General features: G+C 40.1%; 1 protein-coding gene across 1 annotated transcript in view; it reads right to left on the bottom strand.

The window, feature by feature from the left end:
* The window catches only part of CCDC186 (coiled-coil domain containing 186), a 35,376-nt gene extending 13,326 nt beyond the window's left edge, over window positions 1-22,050 (bottom strand). Inside the window, exons 1-7 of the mRNA XM_041461142.1 lie at window positions 21,954-22,050; window positions 7,593-8,268; window positions 5,199-5,325; window positions 3,111-3,239; window positions 1,972-2,184; window positions 994-1,113; window positions 325-429 (exon numbers count right to left, since the gene is read on the bottom strand). Of these exons, the coding sequence (XP_041317076.1) occupies window positions 325-429; window positions 994-1,113; window positions 1,972-2,184; window positions 3,111-3,239; window positions 5,199-5,325; window positions 7,593-8,251 (1,353 nt within the window). The 5' untranslated portion in view covers window positions 8,252-8,268; window positions 21,954-22,050. The remainder of the gene's footprint in view (window positions 1-324; window positions 430-993; window positions 1,114-1,971; window positions 2,185-3,110; window positions 3,240-5,198; window positions 5,326-7,592; window positions 8,269-21,953) is intronic.
* Between the last annotated feature and the right edge of the window lie 554 nt (window positions 22,051-22,604).

The raw sequence follows: 22,604 nt of genomic DNA, 5'->3' as shown, positions 1-22,604 counted from the left end.
ATGTCAGTGGGGTTTTAGATTTTTATGTTTCCCTTTCTATTCTATGAATGTACAGAAGCTTTCCACATCACTGAGTCTTTCCTGTAAGTACACCTCTGACAATCCTGACAATGCCAAGAAAGACCCCCACACTGCATGCCAATCAACATAAACATTTACTCTTTTATTTAACAACTTTTCAGTAAAGTAAAAAACCCATCCCATTCATCTCAGCTTTGGAGCTTGCACAGGATTTCTTTCCTGCTACAGCTTAAGCTAGAAAGAAATGAAAAAGACGACTCAGGCACTAAACAATAATTTGACCTCTTGAGAAAATGTGCCTACTTGATATGATTTTATCATTTCTTGACAGTTTTTCCTTATCTGATCTCCTTCTTCTTTTGCTTCAGATAATTTTGTCATTGCATCTTTGAGGCGTTCTTTGGTTTCCTACAAAAACAGTAATTAAAAGAATGGGTTAAACCTAGTAAAATCAATTTACTTAACTTCATCTCAGAAGCACATTTCTCATAATAAAACTTCACTTTCAGTCTGAAAAGAATTAACAAAACAAAAAGTCCAACACTATTTTTCCCCTTGCTTCCACTCAGCTGTTAATTGATGTAATTCCATTTGACCCAACACTGAAGGCACAACAAAAGGATCTCTTGCTTATGTGCCATGCACGTTTTCAGACAGCAGATTTAACTCTACCACTTAAAAACTAAGTTAACAGTTATTTCAAACAAATAACCACCCCCAAAACCACAAACTTCACAACAAATTAAAATTTGATGACCAAATTAAAGAGAATCCCCCAGTATATCCTCCCTTCACATCCTTTGAATACTTCCATTTCAGTATCACTGTTTGAGAGTACTATTCTGACTTTTGTTGCAGGTACTCAAATTAAACAGAAACACATTAGGAACAGTACATAAAAAGTAAATTCTGCAACAACTACATTACTCTGACTATATTTTCATGTAATGGTATCAGCATCACTTCACCCACCTTGTGTGAATCCATTTCTGTTTTCAATTTGTTCTGAGCCCATTTTACTTTGATAACATGAGAATTGATTTCTTCTTTCAATTTTTCTATTTCTCTGTTGAGTCGAGTGGCTTCACCGTCCTGAGAAAATTTCATAGGTTTTTTATAAAGTTAAATTATCTAGTGTTTCTAGAATAAAACTCCTGTCCAGTTATCAAGTTGAGGTTTTTTTCTTAATGTCTGGATTTTGCAAAATCATGCATATATTTCAGAATGCCCAATAATGCTTTAATCCAGTGGGGAAAAAAAACCCATTAGTGTTGTGGTTTGAATAGCAAGATAAGATTGCACTACTGTTAGTATATGTTAATATTATATATCTGTGAAAAGACAAAGCATCACAGATGCAATTTTTGTTTCAGAAGCATAGTTTCTAGTCATTTATTAATTTTTGAATCTTCCACATGAAACAGAATTGTAAAACACAGCTGTGAAGGACTACCAAAAGACTTGGATCATTTAATAATAATCTTACTGCTTTGTAAAAATGAGTGGCAAAATTTTGGATGAAAAATTCTATTGCTTTATTATCAATTTTTAGTAGTAAAAAGAGCAAATACAGAGTGAAAACACAGAAAAACAACAAAGAAAAAAAAGATTGCAACAATTTAATGCCACTGCAGCCTTTACGAAAAATCTGATGCTAGAAATTACTTCAAAATCCAGACAACTGAAACAAGCTGTCTTCTCAGTTTGTCAAAAAAAAAAAATCCCTAATGTTTCACAAACTAATATTCAGGGAAATATTAAAAGGAACTTCAAAAGGATTGCAATGAGAACTGAGTAACTTTTTCCCCTTCCCTTAGAAGGAAGGCACTTTCACAGCTGTGTAGCAGAAACTGAATCAGAACAGGTTTCTTTTACCAAGTACAACAGCAAACAAGTAATCAGATTGTTCTGACAGTGCTTTTAATCAAGTCACAACAGTACTTGGAGTACCTTTGTTTCATAGAGCTGGTGCAATCTTCCTTTTTCCTGAGAAAGTTGTTTGATTTTATTTGTAAGCTTTTCTATTTCTTTGTTTGCATCTCTGAGTTTTCTCTCAAGGCCCTCCTTTTCCTTTCGGAGGTCAAGCGACTCCTTCTCCCCTCGGACGTATTTCATCACCATCGTCTCCTTCTCGTGGCGAGCTTCCTCACATTTCTTGTTTGCCTTAAAAAACACCAAAACACAAGCAATCAAACCTTGTATTTCATAATTAACCAGGTATTTTTAGTATTGCAGTACAGCAGCATAACATGGTAGGACTCAAAAGCTCCAGTTTGACAAAGACTAACATTCAATTCCTCTTAAGCACTGAAATTACTCCTACTTCTAACAACAAATATTCTAACAGCTGCATCTTCACAGCTGAACATCTCAAATAAATTATCAATACATGAGTAATTCGGTTTTTAGAAGGTAAGAAGTATAATGTTTAGGAACAAAATTTTGCAAATACTCTGTACTAGTACTCGGTCTTCCTTCATCCACATGCCAACTGCACAATCATTATCCAGTGGCTTATTTTTCAGTTGGATCCCTTCCAGTGGCTTACTTTTACAGACTCTCCCCACCCCAGCACTGACAAGTTCTGCCTCAAATTAGGAAAAAAAAAATAAATCAGACAATGAGCTTTAGAATAAATGCAACTGAGAAAATATTTGGTACAGTATTATATTAAAAAGGAAAAAAAATCCCAGATTGCAGTAATACATAAAGATAAAATAAAAGCTTTGTGCTGAAATTGAGAAAAATATTAATTTTGTGACAGCCTGTCTGAAAAAAGCTACTGCCAGCTTTTAGCTCCTTTTGAATCAAGTTCAGCTTATAGGTAAAGAAAATGAGATTTCCTTGAGAGCTGAATTCAATACATATAAAAATAGTTATTTTTTTGAAAGAGTTACCAAGCACTCTGAAGTGTTAACAGCTATCTGGAAATTCACTGCTGACAGTTAACAAAAATGCATATATAACTGCACACTAGCAGTTCCAATTTTTGAAAATTCTGTCTAACATAGTGATCCAATATGTTTCTTACAAGAACCAAGTTTGTTTAATAATGTAGATGTTGAATAGTTTAAGTTTTTCTATATTACCTGTTCCATTCGAAAGGCCATCTCTTTATGCAACTGCTGAATAGTATTTTTGGCTGCTGCATCTTGAGTTACAAGTCTGTCTTTGCTAGCTTTCACTTCTTTATTAAGCTCTTCTATTCTTGCTTCCAGCTAAAATACAACATCATGATAAAATTATAGGGAAAATAACTCTTTGATCTGTTTTATACAGGCAGGCATATTTCACACAAAATTAGATGCTTCAACAGATATTTACCTGTATTTTACATGTCAGGCTGCAACCACCCATATCAACATCTAGCTTGGCATGACTAGCAAAAGCATGAAAGATGTCAATTCTCATCTTCAGTGAGACTGAAGATGCTCCAAATCAAGTAAAACACCAGGCACAGTAATTTACTACACAAAATAACAGACTGACAGCTAGTCAGGGGTGCCAGAGAAGACCTGGCTGCTATCTGAGGTTGCTTCACCTTCCATCCTTTTGTTCCTATCCTTGTGCCATATCCTTCACCATGCCAGCAAAGCAGCCATGCATCCATACTGAAATGGACTGAGAATTAATTCATTGAAAAAAATCACTCAGCAAATAAAGATGAGCTTAGTCATCATGCTGGTAATTTTTTTAGCCACCTAGTGAACCAAGTCAGAGACGTGATCAGCTGAAGAATAATCCCCAGTGTTAACTGGAACACTTCCCAGAGTGTGCTCCCTGCCAAGCCATGCAAGTCCAGCAGGAGCAGAGTGGTGGCTGCAAAGGCTGTGATGCTGCCCAAATGTTGCTCAAATTGTGCCTCATGACCCTCCTCTTGTCCCAGGAGAAAGCCAACTCACCCAGGTTAGGGAGTTTAGTTTGCTTTGGAGGAGAAGGGGCAGGATCTGAGCATCAGTACTGTACATTCTGTGCAATCCCAAGCTGCTGTGTAAGAGGCAAGAACCACCTAATTTGCTTCTGTTACCACACCATGACTTGACCACACTTTGTTCAGCTCTCCAAATGCATCTTTTGCCAAAGAAAAAGCTTCACATGTACAAGCAGGCAGGCACAGTTTGTTTAGAGCTGTGAGTGCAGCCAAGCTTTCATTTACATAAAAGTAACCATAAAGCACTAATACAGAAATTCCAACAATATTCCAACAAAATAAAAAATGCAAGTGATTCACTGCAATGTCTCTTACAGCTCAGGTGCTATCAACAGCCATATAAAACTATTATAGTCCAAAAGAATATTTTCTGGAATCACTTGCAAGCATGTAGCATCACAAGCACCCTCACAAATACTTTTTTTCAGAATGGAATAAAGCAATTGCTGCATGACAGAGCTTCAAGAAATCATACATGACTCATGACAGGGCCAACATGGAAATACAGACAATAAAGGATGAGGGAGCTGCTCACACTGGTTTATTCAGGCACAAGCAATTGCAATTTGCAGCCTAAAAATAACATTTTTCAATCACATCATGGATTTTCAAATATTCTCTGAAATCAACCATGAATATATGAATATATTACATGAATATATTCCTCTAGAACACTTCAAGCCTGACATCCTGTTCTGTGAACAGATTGCTGTGTGATGCAGACACCAACAAAGAAACCTGACACCCAGGACAGTCACCAGCACTTGGACAAACAGAAATTAGTATTTTACATGTTTCTCTTGCCAGATTTCCAGGATATAACCTGTAATCAGTTTACAAAGCTGGCCAGCCAGCTGCAGGGACATCAGCAGATAGCTGATAACAGCCAAGCAGTGACACCTGGTGTGAAACCTTTTCCTCCCACACTAAAACCAGCCTCCACCATGCACACACCATGGTCCTCCTTGGCCTGCTGTGGTTCTAACAAGCCCCTGAGAAAAGGTCTGTATTTAGTACCTGCTACTACCACAGCAGAGACTTCCAGATACACAACACTTAGGGGATGGGAATCCAGAAAATCAGTTTATCCAAATTCACTAAAGGCATTTAGACATTTTCTTGGAATACAAGAGTAGATTTATCCTCTTAAAAAGCTTAGGAAAATAAGCATGGGAATCAATAGTGGCAACAGTAACATTATATACAGGTGAAATACTAACCAGCACTTCTGTTTTGTTATCTGTACCTGTTTAATAATGCTGAGGTGCTGCTTTTCTGTTTCTGTTCGTTTTTTCAATTCATCTTTTAAGTTGTCCTTTTCTGAGCAAATTTCCAAAATCAGTTCCTGATGCTTTTTATTTTCTTTAATCAATCTGTAAAGAAAAAAAATTAAAAACCAAGTACATCACTACTGGGGCTTTTTTTGTTGTTTCAATCTCGAGAAACATGGTGTTTGCTCTAGGCAGAAACCCTTAAAAAAATCCATGAAAGCTTTACAAGAAAAAAAAAAAAAAAAAGAACGTTCTGCATGTGGAACTTAACTCCAAAACATCAAGCAGCAACCTCCTTGTGAGGAAACTGCTTGTTTTCAGCCTTTTAGGGTTGTTGTGGTCCATAATGACATGGGACATTTGATAACCCTATGAAACTGTAAATGCTAGTAATGTTAAGGTGATGTAATACAGTACATTACAGTCACAGTCTCACCAGTCATTTGTCTGAAAACAGAGATTTTATAAATTTCATAGATTTCTCAGAGTACCCATGAAGCTCACAACCTGGTAAGAAACAGAATCCTGATTTTTTTAAATCTTATGTAGGTAACAAGTATCTGTGCCCATACTCTTTATAAAGTTTAATTTTCAGCAATAGTTCCAGTTCATCTGCTTGAAACCAATTCAGACCTAGTTTGACATTCTAACATAAAACTCAGAAGTTGTATTTTCAGAACTGTTGAATGAACAGTCTCACATGTATTTACATGTCTGCAGATACTATTACATGGTGGGTATTTTAGGCCACTAAATGCATCAATTTGTGGGAGGCAAGCATTTACCTGAAAAAGATACTTAATTATCCCTTTATCCCCCACTTGGTTGAAAAAAAAAATCTCTGAACAAACTAAATTCCTAAATTATTCCTAAATCATGAGGAATTCAAAACCATCAGTTACAAAGAGCTTAGCACTTGTGATCTGCTTTTTAATCTATTAATGAATATTCCAGGATTACAAATTCTTAATTCATGGCACAGCTGCTTACATATACATTTATATCTGATCACAGGAGACAACTGAGCTATTTCCACAATGATGTTACAAGAAATTCTGCTGATCATCAAGTAAGGAACAAAACAAACAAAACCCAGAATACCCTCTGGACCAAACACAAAATGTTCCACAGCAGTTTCACACTCTGGACGTGAGTTCCCAAGTGTCAAATGGTTGCAGCTGGCCAAAAGAAAGAGACATGTTTTCACATAAAGCCTTCTGTACGTATATATAACATACACACATATAAAAACACTTCTCTATGAGGAAGTAATTGGTCCATGGCTGAAAATGCTGCCCGGCCTCTGAGTTTACCACGGGTAAGTAAAACTCTTCACCTCATGATCTCCTGGAATTACCCCTCTCTACACACCCACCACTTCAGATTCCCACTCCTCCTCTGTAACTTCTGAATGTCTAACTGTGCATTCTCAAGCTTTCCTGTCATCAGCTGACTCTCCTCACATGGATGGTTTCTGTCAGAGGTTAGCTGGTGAAGTGCAACAGAATCCTTTCCCTACTGGGACTCTCTCCCCCTGTCTGGCTTCCCTTCCTTTGATATCCTCCTGTATCATGGTACTGGAGAGCCTTATATGAAAACAGGACTCATTTCCAGCTCTGCAAAAAGGAATAAATGTTAAGTTAGAGGCTACATTTTGTTAGCAAAAAACATTTCTAAAGAGGCAACACAGTATTAAACACCAAGTAAGGAATCATGAAATCAAGCAATGAACTGGCTTTTGATGAACAAAAATATTCATGTTCAATACTGCCTGGTAGAACTATTAAGCCCAGTTAATTATAACAACACTTATAAGCCACAAGTCCTCCTATAAAATGTGCAGTGTAGTTTATCTATATATGCCACTTCCAACTCAAACAATACTCTCATCTGATTAACAACTTTGCTGGATGACAACAGGAGATTGAATACTACTGGAAAAAGAAACCAGCAATTCTGAATATAAATAAAATGCCCATTGTGGGAGACAGTACTTTCAAAGATTCATTTCTCCACAGACACATATGGACTGAATGAATCCTGGACTATTTTTAAATCACCATTACTGCTGCAGTATTTAAGTAATTCTAGAAACTGGCAAGCTAATCAATGACACAGTTGGCTATTCAGCTCCTGCCAAATCCTGCAAGAATTCAGACATCTAAGCACACAATTTTATTTACAAATACATACCACAAGTAAAAATGATTCCTTGCTTAAAAACAATTTAAAAAATCTAATTAACTATCCTCATACCAACTCAAGACTCGTTGCTTCATACCAAAATGTTGTATGCAGGTGCACACAACATGCAGCCAAAATTGCTCAGCATACACTTCGAACTGCGAAGCACATATTCAAATACTCACTTTGTAATAGTTTGTTCTTGCTGTAGGTATTTATCTTGTACACATTTTTCAAACACAGCCAAGGCACGTTCACCCTTCTGCACACCATTGGGGAGCTTTGGTTCTTTTGAAAAATCTGTGGATAACAGTTCAGACTCTATTTCCTTTAACAAATCCTCCTGTGAGGAAGTCTGATGTATTGTGGAAATAAGTTTCTTTGTGCAGTCTGTGTCATAAGGGCTTTCTGAATAGATTTTATCACTTGATTTTTTCACAAAGTCAGACTCCTCCCTCAGATCCTGTAATATTTCCATTAACGATTGCTCTGTCTGGTTAGTTTTTGGATCGGGTCGTTCAAGTTCTTCACTAGGTAGATGTTCTGGTTTTGTAGAGCCTTCTGCCTTTGTTTCACAGCAGGCAGAGGAGTCTGCCCCTCCACACTGCTGCTGTCCTTCTGCTGGGGCCCCACTGCTGCTGGTGCCGACAGCTGCTGCATCCTGATCCGAGGGCAAGGAACTCAATTCCCTCTCCAAGACACCAGCATCACTTCCAGTGCTTGGGCACTCCTCCATTCCAGGTGTTTTATCAGCTTTCTCATTATCTGGGGATTTGAAAGAGGCATCATCTGACAGATTGACTGGCTCTAGTGTGCTCTGCATTTCTGGTAAATATTCCTCCATGATCTTCCTCTGGAAACCTAGATGGAGAATTCATATTACAACATATCACATACAATATCAAAAGAGATTGAGGTAGGGGAAATAAAGGCTACTAGAAAGTAAAATTCAAAGTGCAAAAATATTTAGATACATGTTATACAGAGTTTGTTGATCTTTCAGCCCAACCTTTACGTAAATGCTCCAATACAAGTTTTTCTAAGAGAAGGTGAGAAATGAGGAATAGTGAACAGGAAGCAGAGAGACAGTAAATGCCAAGACAATAAAAAAGCAGAACTTGTCAGAATTAATAATTATACCATTTAAATCCACAAAAATTCCAAGTAATCACTTCTAAAAAATACTTCATGACAATAAATAACCCGAAAAGATTAAGCATCCAGGGTCTTACAGCTTTCACTTCCCTCTAGATGATTTGAAAGCAACAATATGTCTTGACTTATTCATTTTTACAATACAGGGTGACTCCCTGGTCCAGCCAGAATATCCAATTTCCTCAGAGTCATGTCCTCACTGAGCATCCATGCAGCAAAATTCATCTGTACCCAGGAAACTAAGGGAAAGGGTTGGGGGAGGATGGGGGTGAGATTCTCTTTTCCCATCTGTTTTCAAGCAACCAAAATCCCCTGTGGAAGAGCACAGATGGTCTGTGGCAGATCTGCTCTCTCAAACAGTAGCTTGCAGAGAAAGGACTTGAAAAGCTCAGTAGAAGCTCTCTAGAAGGACACCATAGTGAGAACCAAATAGCCAGAATAATTATGGAAGAGCCAGGGTATAATACTTTTTTACTCATAACACTTTTTCAGGAACCCCAGATGGTACAGTATCTGAAAAGACTACTGGCATTTTTAGCAAGCACAGGAAGCCCTTATTTCCATTAGGAGAAATTTATTACAGCAGTCCTAACTTTTATATGCAACCCTATCCTCCTACACCAGATAATTTAGGCTATTCATAAACAAAGCAAACTTTTCATTTATAAATTCAACTCTGCTATTCCAAGAGCTATCTCAAAGGAAGTGCTTACTTGTCACATCAAACTTGTTTCCATCCTGGCTTTCTGACTTGCTCAGCCCTCCCTTACACAGCCACACCATCTGAGCCACTCAGGTACTTGCTCCATGCTCCTCCCTTTGCCTCAGCCTGAAAGGAAACCCTTTGTGCTGTTTGGCTCCACTCCACTCTCCCAGAGTGCTGCCTTATTAACCAACACTTCCTACTGAGGCTCACATTGTTAAAGCAGAGGGGTTTAGGAATCCCATTAGGCTGTCACCAATTGCTACCACTGTCACCTTTCTCAGTTAGAAACAAAAAGCAGCTCCAGCCCAGCTCTTTCTATCAGGAAACAGCATTCCACAAAACACCTCCCACAAGTACCTGAAGCCTACAGCTGGACTACTACTGGCATTCAACCAACAGGAGGGAAGCACATGGAAAACTGAGCACGCAGCTGGGAGTATGGAAGGGAACATACCACAACTGGACAAGAGTCACAAATCAGCAAATGAGAATCACACATTTTTTAAGCAATCAGCAAAGAACTTTTTCTGTTTTGGTTTCCAAGCAAAAAAAATTTAAAAAAAAAAATCGCCAATGCTACAGCCTCTAACCCAGTACAAATCAGCAGGAACCAGAACACAAGTGGGAAGAGAGAGGTACAAACAAGGATAGATGGGGAATGAGAGAGTCTATACAATGTGACAAGGATTCCCCATTTTACAAACAGACCTTCTTTGGTATTAATAAAATCCCTGATTACCCTTTGTTTCAAAAGATTTATGTTTAGGTCAACACTGGAACCAGCAAATCCCACCACTTGGTTTGTGCAGTCCAAACAAATGCTCTTTTGGAACCCATCTATCCTTTGCTAACTTCTGCTAGTAATGAAAGTCCACAATGTACTACTATTATTCTCAAACAAAACAAACCCAACTGACAGTCTCAATGTGAAAGTAAAAGTGAACATAACTGCAAGAAAAAGTATTCAGTTTGATAGCTGCAGAACACATCAGTTCCTACTTAATTAAAAAGCTGTTAAAAACCAATGCTTTCAGACTAGTGCACTTTAAACAATCAATAATCGTAAGATAATTTGCCAATTATGCAGTTAAGACAGAAGAAAAATTCACCTTCTAGTATCTGTTCCTCTTGTCAAAAGAAGTTTATAATCCACCTCACACTCAGCTGTAAAAGATACTGTATTAGCATAAAGCCAAGGAACTGGTTTTTTCTCTAGTAGTTACTCCCGTCAAATTTCTGATGTCTGGAATGATCAAAGGGGGGTTTTTTAACCTCATTTTAAGCCTTTTTTAAAGTACCTTCTAAAGTATTACAGAACATCCCAAAATGTGCAGTTGCATGATGTACTACTGCCCCAAACCTGCTTGTTACTGCCCAGCTGCTGCAGTTCACCTTTACCACAAGAAAGGGAGTGGTAAAATTGGATACATGAACTTCCATGTTGGTTGTTACACATAAAATCTCCAGTCCAGTCAGCAAACTGACATATTTATCTCCAACAAGTGAAAAATACAGCCCTGTTAAAGAGTACATTAGGAAGGTCACGAAGTTTTCTTTTTATTGTGTTACTTTCTTCTGTAAATAATACTGTGAATCAGTATTACAAAGACTAATCAACATGGAAGCAGAAATACAATTATTTGCACAACTCAGTCACAGAGTTGTGAAAAAAAAAGAGCCACTGACTCCATATCCAAATAATTTAGTTATTATTAATCCTAAATAAAGTGTAGGTTTTATATCAAACACATGAGGAATTTGAGTAATGATTATACAAATCAGTTAAAGCGTGAAAAGTAAATTATGATGATTCAGTGTTCCCTGGAGTTGTACTTTAATTTTCAGTGGTACCTAGAATATAATTTACCACATGAAGTTTACAGTCTTTATGATTCCAATACACTGGATTTAGACTTACCTGCCCAAATCTACCTGCACCTATCTGCACCTGCTCATGACATACATAGATTTTTTCTCCCTATTGTCAATGAATAATATTAGCTTTTACGTTCTAATTACTCTTAACAGAAATTAAATAATTGATCACAGGATCACAGTCTATTTTCACACCAGAAATGTGCAGACAAAGAACTCATGTGGAACAGCTGTCAATGCAAATTCATACTGATATTCAAATATCTCTTGAATATTCAAAGTTCGTTCTGCCTACCTCAGGCAACTGAATATAACAGCTACTTCCTATATAATGCCAGAGACAGAGACTGCAGTGATGTCACTAAAGAAAAGGCTGGTGGTTTGTAGGCAAAGCATTTTGTGTGACAGAAGAATCAATCAGTCTAGCAGTAGGCCAGTTGAGATGAAACGTGCTAATATTTGACTGTTTCACATCAAAGACATAAATCCATCAAGCACCAGATAATATTTGGACACCACCTGACAGAAGCTCCATGACTTCTCAGGTTTAATATCCATCTTGTGTTACCCTACACATCCTTACAAATTACTTTTTCAAAATCAGGGATGTACAAAGGTTACTTATACTGCATTAAGGAAACAAAATAGTTTAGTGCCTCTTATGTCTTCAGAAGGCATCAAAAACAATCAAAAAAGGCAAATCTTGACTGAAGCAAGTGAACTGGCTTATGTAATGATATGCTTAAACATCAAACAAGCACACAGTGTGTTGAGTGACAGCAAAGTGCTGGGTTCTTGCACTGTTTTGCAAAGCTTCTACCTTGAACCACCTGCTCTGCTCCTTCCTTAGGCCTGATGATCATCCTGACACCAGGGCAGAAGTGTGATGTTTGTCTCACCCTGACGTGTAAGTCCCTTCTGGCTGCCTGTGCCACAGGAGCTTCCCAAAGCAGCACTCAGAGTGGCCCAGCCCAAGCCTGCTTGCCCACATGCCATGAATGACTGCCATCCATCTCGGGCAGCATGAGAAAAGCTCTGTCACTGCCCTGTGACACCTTCTGCAGCTGTGACAGGACTCTGCTGTGACTGGACTTGTGTAACTGGTCTGACCAGCTGTCCTCCTCTGTTTTACAGCTTACAATTACTCTGACGCTCGAACACATTGTCCCCATGCTCCTGTTCCACAGCAAAGGAGGCAGCTGGCTGTGCTTTCCCCAGTGCAGTGACACAAAGCCATGCAAGTGGAAATACTTCAGTTCAGATCCTGGTGATGAGAGCAGCAGGAATGAGGAACAGGAGCACAGCTCAGCCAACTTTGTAAAACATCTCCCTATACATCAGAATAAAGGCAAGTTGTACCCTTCAAAACTAAAACTGCCTTTTTTTTTAACAGCCATTGTTTTCTCTCATCACAGACATGTCTTTCAAAGATGCAAAGAGCATACATACTTTTCATCATTATTCACAAAACCAAGTTTAAATCTGCATCAGCACAGATGATCTCCAAGTTCCAATGTAACTTCAAAAATGAGTTAGCAGTTAAATAGCTGGCACAGGACACACAACACTGAAGGCTGGTACTGGCAAGGGTTACAGCCATTTATTACACTACTTAAACTAAGATGTGCTTATCAGCTAAATTGCTGATAGCACAGCTGACTGGAATCAGAGGCAGGGAGCAGAGAGCCTGCCAAGGGAGCACATGAACAGCACACCAGCTTTGGAATACAAATGTCTCCCAGGTATGGCAGTGAATACAAAGACTCAGGAAAAAACAATTTTTTATTTCACTTTCTGTTACACAACAGAGATGTCTACTATTAACTGCTAATAAAAATAGGAACAAATACAACAACGAGTCATTTAAGCTCTTCAAGGAAGTATCTGACACAATATAAGTATTGATTATCCTGGGAGAACATCAAAAATCTCAATACACACTCCTGTAACATGCCAACAAAAGGAAGAAAAAAATTTCCTGTAGCTACCTTCAGCAGCAGTCCAGAGAAGCTTATGCTGTAATAGCAAACTCTCACTTCAGAGTCCATCCACTGGCACAGAGAAAAGCAGTTTCTGTGACACCCAGTCCTCCCCTTTCCTCTGCTGAAAGTACTTACACTCCTAACTTGTTAAGGAAGCTGTTGGCACCCTTGTCCCTTGGCTGTTCATCCACTGTACTGGTTGAAATCCTTCCTACCATAGCAGTACTGCTAATTCTGATTAGGAACACCACCTTTCCCAGCTCTAGCCTGCTATCCAATGAGTACAGGCATGTGCCAAGGTCCTGGTCTGTTTTAATTCAATATTATGCCATTTCAAATTGCCTGTCTTTTCAATCTTCCTATTAAATGCAAACATGGGTCTTTTAAATCCCTCACTACAAAGGTCTTTCCTAAGCAGATGCACTACTAATGCTGGAACTTAATTTCATAAAATGGATAGAATTTGACCTAAACTTTCAATACTTATGTTGTAAATATTCAAGAAGGAGGAAAATTACTTTGTTTTAGCCAATTTCAAAACACATGTGAGATGACAGCTAAAGAAACACATTAAATGGTAACTACAGGAAACTTTCACTGAGGTGTGGCTCTCTAGAAGACTTCACTAAAAACAAGGGGAAAAAGGAAAGTGTGCCTTGTCACCTAGTAACTATCACAATGGGATTTTTACAACAAACAGATTAAAGAATGACAGATGACTGGGGTGGTTCTGTAAGCAAACTTAAGGTCAAGGTCCTGAGAAACAAAAATCACTGCTTCAAGAGAAAAAATATATATATTTACACCTCAATGCCTAAAAATACTGTAGAGAGAGGGGCAAAAAAAGGGCAGGAAGGAATAATGGTTCACAGGTGTGTGCATATACAAAACCTTGCTCAACCCAGGCTTGAAATGAAAGTGAAGAGCATTGAGCTAAATGATTCTGAGGCACAAAACCTTCTGAAAGGGGAGTAATAAAAACTTAATACAACAAATGCAGTTTACTGGACACCAGACACATTCAACTACACATTACATAATATAATGGCCAGTAGCAGTCAATTCTTCTAGTTTCTTTCAACAAGAAAGGGTTTTGCATCATCTTTGGGCAGATGTTTCCAGTCCTGGCTGTGCTCAGGAATCATCTACTCTCCAAAAAGGTGCATGTGCAATCCACAAAATTGTCAAAAAGCATTTCTCACAACAGCTCAGACCATATTTGCTCTTTACCTCTGGATATGTAAAAAGCATCCAGACAGGTTTTATAGGATATGAAATAAACTCATTTTTAAATAGAAGTACAAGGTAGCCTTCCTCTTTCCATTTCACATCAGTCACAGCAGAGTATTCAAATACCCTCCAAAAAGGTATATGTGCAATCCACAAAATTGTCAAAAAGCATTTCTCACACACATTCCTTTAGTAATGAACTAAAGTCTCAAAACTACTCAGAGCTGCCATAGAGTTGTGATGCATTTCAGAGAGCAGATGGGGGACAAGGAAAAGAGTGATGCAGTGCTCCAGCAGTCACAGGCAGATGACCCTAACACTCAGCAGTGTCCAAAGTACCGTGACATGGCCTGGCAAGCAGTCCAGTGACAGAAAAACCTGGTGACACCAACACAAGCAGCCCAAGTCCCCAGAAGTCCTTACTGCTCTTATACTGATGTCATCTCAGGAGTCAGAGTTGCTTTGTCACTGCAGTGTGTGCTGTAAGCTTGCTAAGGAATCACTGCACACCTCTAAACAAAGTCCAGGTATTTACAGGAGAAACCTATCTAGAAAATAAGGCCCTAGAAATTCCTTCAGAGCAATTCTCTTCACGCTGTAATTTGTGATCTGTACTTCCTGGTTCTTTGTCAAGAACTGGACGATAACTCACAAAATTCCTGCTGCTACTCTTTATTTTCTTTTCCAAGATGGCATATTCTGAAGATCAGTTCCACTGGAAATTCATTATTAAAATCCAAGCAAATGCCCTGTAACACTCACTATCCTTCCATATTGGCTCTGGTTCCTGAACTCTGCAGTTCAGGTTTAGGGTCCAGTGGCAGCAATCAGGAGAAGGATTGGCTGTCCTTTGGAGAGTTTCTTAAGAAGACAGCTAGAAAAGGGGTTTATTCTTAACATTCTCAGGCTCCCCAGTGAGAGCTAATAATGACTTATTTTCCCTAGTACCACACTGGAAGAGTGGGCAGCAACACATAGCTCAAATAACCAGCTGTCTGTCCCAGGCACTGCTACTGCTCTCTGTAACACATTCCAACTGATTTTAAAAACAGCTCTGCTCTTCTGCATCCTTCTCTCCAATTCAACCAAAAATGCCTCTTTATGGGTTTGCAGAGATTTTGTTTGCTAGTTGATCCCAATGTTGTGGGTGCAAGAAGGGTAAAAATAGCTCCATTTTGATACTGAAGGGGCTGGGTGAATCTATGAATCACTCCAGTTTTGGCAAAACTGAATTTAGGAAAGCAGACATACAGTTTGCCCACATATACAGAAAGTTGTGGGGTTTCTCTCTGCATAGCCCAGTACTAGACTAACAGAAAATTCTACACCCCAGCTAAACCAGGCAGAAATGTAATGCTTTCACAATGGCTGCCCTGTTTGTTCACCTGCAATCTTCAGAAACCAAAGCAGAGCACTGAAGCACCTGAAACTGAAGCTGGTCTGAAGAGATACCAGAAACTGTTCACTTTTATTACTCTGGCTTTCTAACAGCCCTCCATCAAGAGGCCTGTTCATTGATACGTGTGATATCTGAAAAGTAAATACTTTAAACTTAGCTGTACAATCGTTCAAAGATTATCCAATAATAAAATAATACAGGTTAGAAAGCCAAGATACACACACCAAAAGGCTCCTAAAAAACTCCAAACTACCAGCTAAATCTAGGACTGGGAGGTCTGGAAGACAGACTTTTTTTTTTTACAATGAAAAGCATTATCCTCATAAAATTTTAACTACAAAGAAAATACTGACTGTTTTTCCTGTATTACCCAATAGCAAATTAAAATGCAGTCCTGTGAATTTGCAAGAGGAAGTTATGAGCATTTTACAGCTATTTTGAAGATTCACACTGTAAATCACTCCCATTACTCAGGAACCTGCCCAGACACACCCATGGACTGGACTCAGCTACAAATAAAGCATCCACTATGTCTTACAGTGTTCTGTAAGACCTATAAAAGCACTGAGCACAAGTAGTTCCTCATCTTAGCAACAACTTGGAGGTGAGCTGAGACTTCAGCTCTTTCTGCTGGAATGGAACCTAAGATTTACTTTCCATGCAAGCAAAGACTGCCTTTTATTCAGTAATACTGAGCAGTGTTTCAAAACATACCTTTTTTCTGACATGATTTTCAAAAATTCTTATAAGGATCAGCAATGTTCCAAGCCTATCCTGAGATAGCAGTTTTACATTTAACCCTTGGAAGCTGTTATTCAACAATAATTAGGATTTTAAAAAGGAGGCTAGTGTACGTGCCAACTCAGAATCAATATATACTCCACCATTTAAACTACTCTGCCTCCTACTCATTCACATTAAAGAATATATAATATTAAATTCCAATCCACAGATTGATTTTTATACATGGTTCATTACACTCAAGAATCCCACCTTGGAAGCACTTCTCTTCATGTAAGCAGCTACTGAAGCTCATGAAGCAAATATAAATACATAACTTTACCAAAAGCACATTTATCATTTATAGTGCAGTAACAGGTTGGTTCTTTTCCCAATCAATGCAGTACAGACTAAAGGCTCTGCTGAAGAGATTTTTTTATACTGCCTTACAGTTCCACTCATGCATCGATGAAAGTGACATATGACTGAAATGTCAACAGACAAAAGACTTTCATGATAAAGCTCTGATGCTCATCAGAAAACCCCACTAAAAGCAAAAGCTGCACATGAGCACCATTTGCACAGTTCAGTTACAGACCCACTTCCCTCTTGTAGGTTCCTGAGCAACAAAAGGAGACAGTACAACTGCAAATTCAAGAGTTAATGTGAGATGCAGTATAATCCAGTCTAACACCAGAGATGGACTTTGTATTTCAAAGACTTAACTAGGATTTATTGGCTGAAGAATACTGGAGAGAATAACAATGATTTGTAGAGTTTTCTTGACAAGTCACACACATATGAAGCAACCAGCAACCCAATGTAAAAAAGCTTCACAAATGGCCCAGCATTCATTGGAAAGAACAAAACTTGCCTGAACAGTTTGTTCCACAAAGATCTCTTTGTCTCCTTTACCTATCATGCTATAAAATATTCCATTAGAAACACAATCTCAGATGAATCACAACAGAAAAATAAAATACTTTCTATTACCTTTAAAGACATTTTCCTAAGCCAGAGATATTAAAGGAACCATTAACAGCCAGACAACTGTTAGAATCAGTTGCCATTTTAATTCAATTTCCAACCTATAACACTCAGGTCAGAGATGAACCTGTTAGGCAGTTTATGTGCTACCACGTGTATAATGACAACCCAACAAGACCCCTAAAGAGTAATTTTGGGGTATTAAAACATTTCTAGCTTCTTACAGTTGTGTTGTTCATTGCAAAATGCCTGTCTTCAAGAACTTTTCACATCTTTATTACACAATAATCATTACTTAAGCAAACTAAAATGCTTCTCCAAGTCAGTGCCAACCGGTCATTGCATCAGAACTCCTGGTAAGAATTTTACATGACAGTAAGACTAAAAACAAAATTGAAAGGAAATTTTATAGTTTGTTTTAGTTCACTGTAATCCTAATAGTACTTTTACCTAAACGAACAGACTGACTACACCTTTTTACTTTTACTTGTTGGATGAAGTTTTTGGTTTCTTTTTCCTAAGGCTACTTTTTCCACAGCTACTGTCTACTAGTCAACACAGTGATCAGCAAGACACATGTTCCTATTGTTTCCAGTTAATACCCAGCTTACCTGTGTTTTGCATGGTATCTTTCACAAGAGCCCTGTCACAAACAGCTCAGACTAAGCACTACATCACCAGGTAACACTGCAAAACAGGAAGCTCAAGTACTAGACATAACTCCATTTTCAATTGAAGTTTGTTTAAAAAAAAAGGATTCTGCTAAAGAAGTTCTCGTTTACATAAGATACAAAATGCTGCTCTACTGTATAGCAGCTGTGTAGAGAGACAAAACAAAGGTTTGAACTAAATTGAAAGGGACTGGGGTAAAAAGATCCAAAAAACCAGATATTTTACGTAATCTAATGTGAGGTGAATTTCAAACTCCTTCTGGCTTCAGGTTTATGTATTTGCTTACAGTTCCACATCCAACATTAATCAGAGCAGCAAGCCACCCAAGTTATGAAACCCACTAAAAGGAGATGAACTGGATGGGAGAACATCACACTGCCTAAGAAAAAAACAGAATTCTTAAACTGAAGAAGAGATGATGCTGATCACCCCTGCTTGTACTCCACACAAAAAAAAGGGTGGCCATAGATGTCACACACTCACAGCCATCCTGTACTTACAGACAGCACATACAGGAGGCAAAAGAAACAAACCAGAGTCTCACCCACACTAGGTGTCCCAATATTAATTCACTTTTGCCCAAGATCAAATAGAAATGGAAAAGCTGGCTGTACACTGGGACACCGAGTTCTCCAGCCCAGGCAGAACTTGACACAGCTTCTGACTCAACTCACACAAAGACCTGCTTTGATGCATGTGCTTGAAGGGAAGGAGAGGAACAGTGAACATACACAGTGGTACTTGCAGGATTTCCTTGCTTTTATCAGTTTAACACTTCAACTCAATTATTCTTCTCAGGGTTTAATGTGACTTCATTAAACACCAATTGCAATGCTAAGGTGCAAAGCTCAGCATTTCTATCTATTCTTTCAACATCAGACAAGTACTTTAGAAGATAAGGTTTACTCAGATTTTATATTTGCTTTCCTTTGCTTACATCACAAGTTAGATCGTTGAACAGAAATTTACAATTCCTTAAAGGCAGCACCAGGTTTTCTATCAAACTCATGCACATGGTTAATATTATGGTCATATTAACTCCAAGTCTGGAGTTAACAACCCCAAAATAAAGTTCATCAGTTAAGGTTTAACAAGTGAGGCTGGATTTGCTCCCATCATAACACAAGTCATGGGGTACACTCCGAGAGTGTTATTTTTTGTCACAGGAGCCCCAACATTGGAAACTCGTATATCAGGGGAAAACAACACCTTAGCAAGAGCATCCTTTTACTGTGAACATCACATGAGGCTTGGATACTTCAGGGTTTGCAATCTTCTGTGTGTCTTCAGCACAGAACAACTCTTACTCTTCCAAGTCAGTAAAATAAGTCTCTACTTCAGCAACCCATGAATTCAATGTCAGCAACAGCACTACTGTCACCTTTCAGGTTTTACCACCCTGTCTTTAGCTCTGCTTATAACAAGGCCAGGAGCAGCTCTGTCCTTACTGGAACCCAGTTTGCATTCACCTTCTGACACTGATAACATCACCTGTGCAAAGAAGAATGCCTTAAGGGAGGGGAAGAAATCAAATTTATGACTGAGTACACAACCTGGACAAAACACACCTTCTATGACAGCTCTTCCACACCTGTGTCAGAGCCATAACTCTTGTTCACACTACAGAAGACAGAGCTCTGGCAGACATTCCTACAAACCTGTAGTGTCATGGCATTGGTAAGATATGGATTTTGGCATATTTGGCACTGGAGACTGCAGCATGTTTGCTTTCAATGGCTCTCTTCAAATGTTGTTTCCAGAACATGTCAAAAGTTGTAAAATTCCAGCCATGGAATTACTGTCTGTATGGTCACTACATACTGAAAAACACTATTTGGGGGGATAGCAGAGTTGCACTGTTTTCAAACCTGACTTTCCTAGAGTTTCTTCAGTATCCCTGAAAACAAATAAGTAACTTCAATCCTTTAGGATGTGAAAAAGTCAACTGTGAGCTCTATAGAAGACTGTGGATTAATTAATCTAAGATGCAGTATTATAGACAATATTATTACAATATGAGTATTCCATGTACTTCTTGAAATCAGGGTCATGATTTTCCCCTCTATTCTGACATTGATTTCTTTCTGATTAGTTTTTTTTCACGCTCATTTTGAGGCAGCAGGTCTTGGACTATGACACGAAGGTAAGTATTATCCATCAGGCTATCCAATATTGTCTTTGGCAACTGGAAAATAAGTTCAGAACAGTTCAGTCCAGAACTAAGTAGAGGATATTGCTTCTTGGACCCCACATCTACTAATTTAACATGCTTAATAACACAAATCCGGAAAAACATTGCCGTTCTATTTTTCATAGCTCTTTTAAAAACCAGCTTCAGGAAGTTCAGTATTAGCTTCATATAGCATTAAGCAACAGAGCTGCTAATTAGAACCAAATTAACCACTCTCTGTATGTGGTTCTTCAGCCCTCTTCTCAACAGTTTGAAACAGTGAACCTCACAATGCCAACAAACATCTCTCAACAACTCCAAATCCAGTCTTATAAAATGACAGAAAAATACCGTTTTAAAACCAGACAAGAACAGATGATTGACGATTTTCAGAAAGAGCTCAAGTCAATATAGAACTAGTTTTTATTTTTAAATAAAACAAATGACATTTCAAATGTCATCTAACAGCCTCCTGAAACATCTTCATACTTTCAGTTTCTCATATCTCCAGAGCTTAACCATCTCCTCCCTAAAGTCAAGTGCAACATAAGCATTTACTGCAGCCAGTGACTACATTTCCTTGCCCACAGAGAAACACAGCTGTGGCTCACAGTTGCAATCATTTCCTTATACAACAAAACATACTGACATAGGTGCCATACCTAGATTTTTAGTGTATTCTGCTTGCAACATTTTAACTTCTGAAAAGCAGTTCTACAAGAAGATAAAGCAAAGCAGCACTGAAGCTGGAATGCCATACTTGTCATCTTCACACATTTCAATTCCCTAAGAAATCCTCTTCTGGTCTGCAGGGAGTCTCGTTGGAAGTACACATGTACCAGACTCACCTGTGCAGACTATTTTCTGGGACAAGAGCCAAAATCTGCAAGCCTACATCATAATCATTTTGCTGAAGTCCTTCTTTCAAACCTATAAGGACAGGCAGCTTTTACAAATACCATCTGCAAAAACAAGGACGCGTACCCTACCGCAACACCGCAGCCGGCTCTAGAAAATAACCTTCATAACAGCTGCTGGGCTTTGTTATCTAATTATTTACCCATACAGAAAATCAACACGCAGTCAATGAAACAGCACAACGTAATTAACACCACGGAAAAGAAAGCTGTACAGTAACAAAGGGACTGCGAGCCAGCACAGGAGCCTGCGCTACCCGCTCGGAGGTCCTGACCTGAAGGTGCTGCTACGGCAGGACCTCAGCCCGGCCCTGCCGCCACCTCGCTCCCTCCTCCTGCGCCTCGCCCACGGCCCTGGCGGGACCCTGCCAGCCCAGCGCCCCCACCTGCACAGGGACAGCCCCTCGCCACCGGGGGAATTCTGCCTCCCCCTCGCCACCGGGGGAATTCTGCCTCCCGCCCGTCCTTCCCCCGCCCCCGCGTCCCCCAGCGTTTATCTCCCGCTGACAGTGAAGCGGATCAGCGGCTCCGCGGCCCCTCCCGGGCCCGCCGGGCAGCGCCCGTGCCGTCCCGTCCCGTCCAGCGCCGGCGCCCTCGGCCTCTCCGCGCCGGTCCCTCGAGGAGCCGGGCAGTGCCCGCGGCTGGGGGACGCCAGCAGTGCCAAGGCGCCAGTTCCGAGCATCCATCCACCCACCCATTCACCCGCCCGCCCTTGCTGCGGCTCGACCCTCACCCGGTCGCTACTCGGGCGGCAGGAGCGGCGGCAGCGCGGCCATGGCGGGCGCAGCGCGGTCCCGCTCCCCGCCGGCCGCCCGGCCCGGCGCGCTGACACATCAACAAAGATGGCGGCGGCGGGCGGGGCCCGGCGGCGGGGGGGCGGGCTCGGGACAGCCCCGGGCGGCGGGGCCGGCCCAGCCCCGCGGGGCCGCGGTTCCTGCGGGCCCTGCGGTGCCGCTCCGGGTGGGCCGGGGGCGAACGGGCGATCGTGGCAGCCACCGGGACCAGCAGGCGACGCGGGACCCATCTCGCCGCCTTCCCTCGCCCTCGTGCTGCCGCGGTCCCACCCGCGCCGCCGAAAGCCCGCGAGCCACTGACGGTGCTAAAAGCTCCGAGCGGCTGGATGTAGGACATGATGCTGCGGTATTAGTGCACTCTGCGCCAGCGGACGTCTAGGGTGGACATTAGGAAGAATTTCTTCACGGGAAGGGCGATCAGACACTGGAACGGACGGCCCAGGGAGGTGGTGGAGTCACCGTCCCTGAGGTGTTTGAGGAGAGCCTGGACGTGGCACTCGGTGTTGGTATTGGGTCATAGGCTGGGCTCGATGATCTCAGAAGTGTTTTCCAACCTAATTAATTCTGTGATTTCACACAAGACAATTTCA

This window comes from Pyrgilauda ruficollis, unplaced genomic scaffold (genome assembly GCF_017590135.1).
Source record: "Pyrgilauda ruficollis isolate IOZ18807 unplaced genomic scaffold, ASM1759013v1 scaffold15, whole genome shotgun sequence".
NCBI lineage: Eukaryota > Metazoa > Chordata > Aves > Passeriformes > Passeridae > Pyrgilauda > Pyrgilauda ruficollis.
The sequence above is the reverse complement of the archived record's forward strand: the minus strand, read 5'-3'. Positions and strand labels throughout refer to the sequence as shown.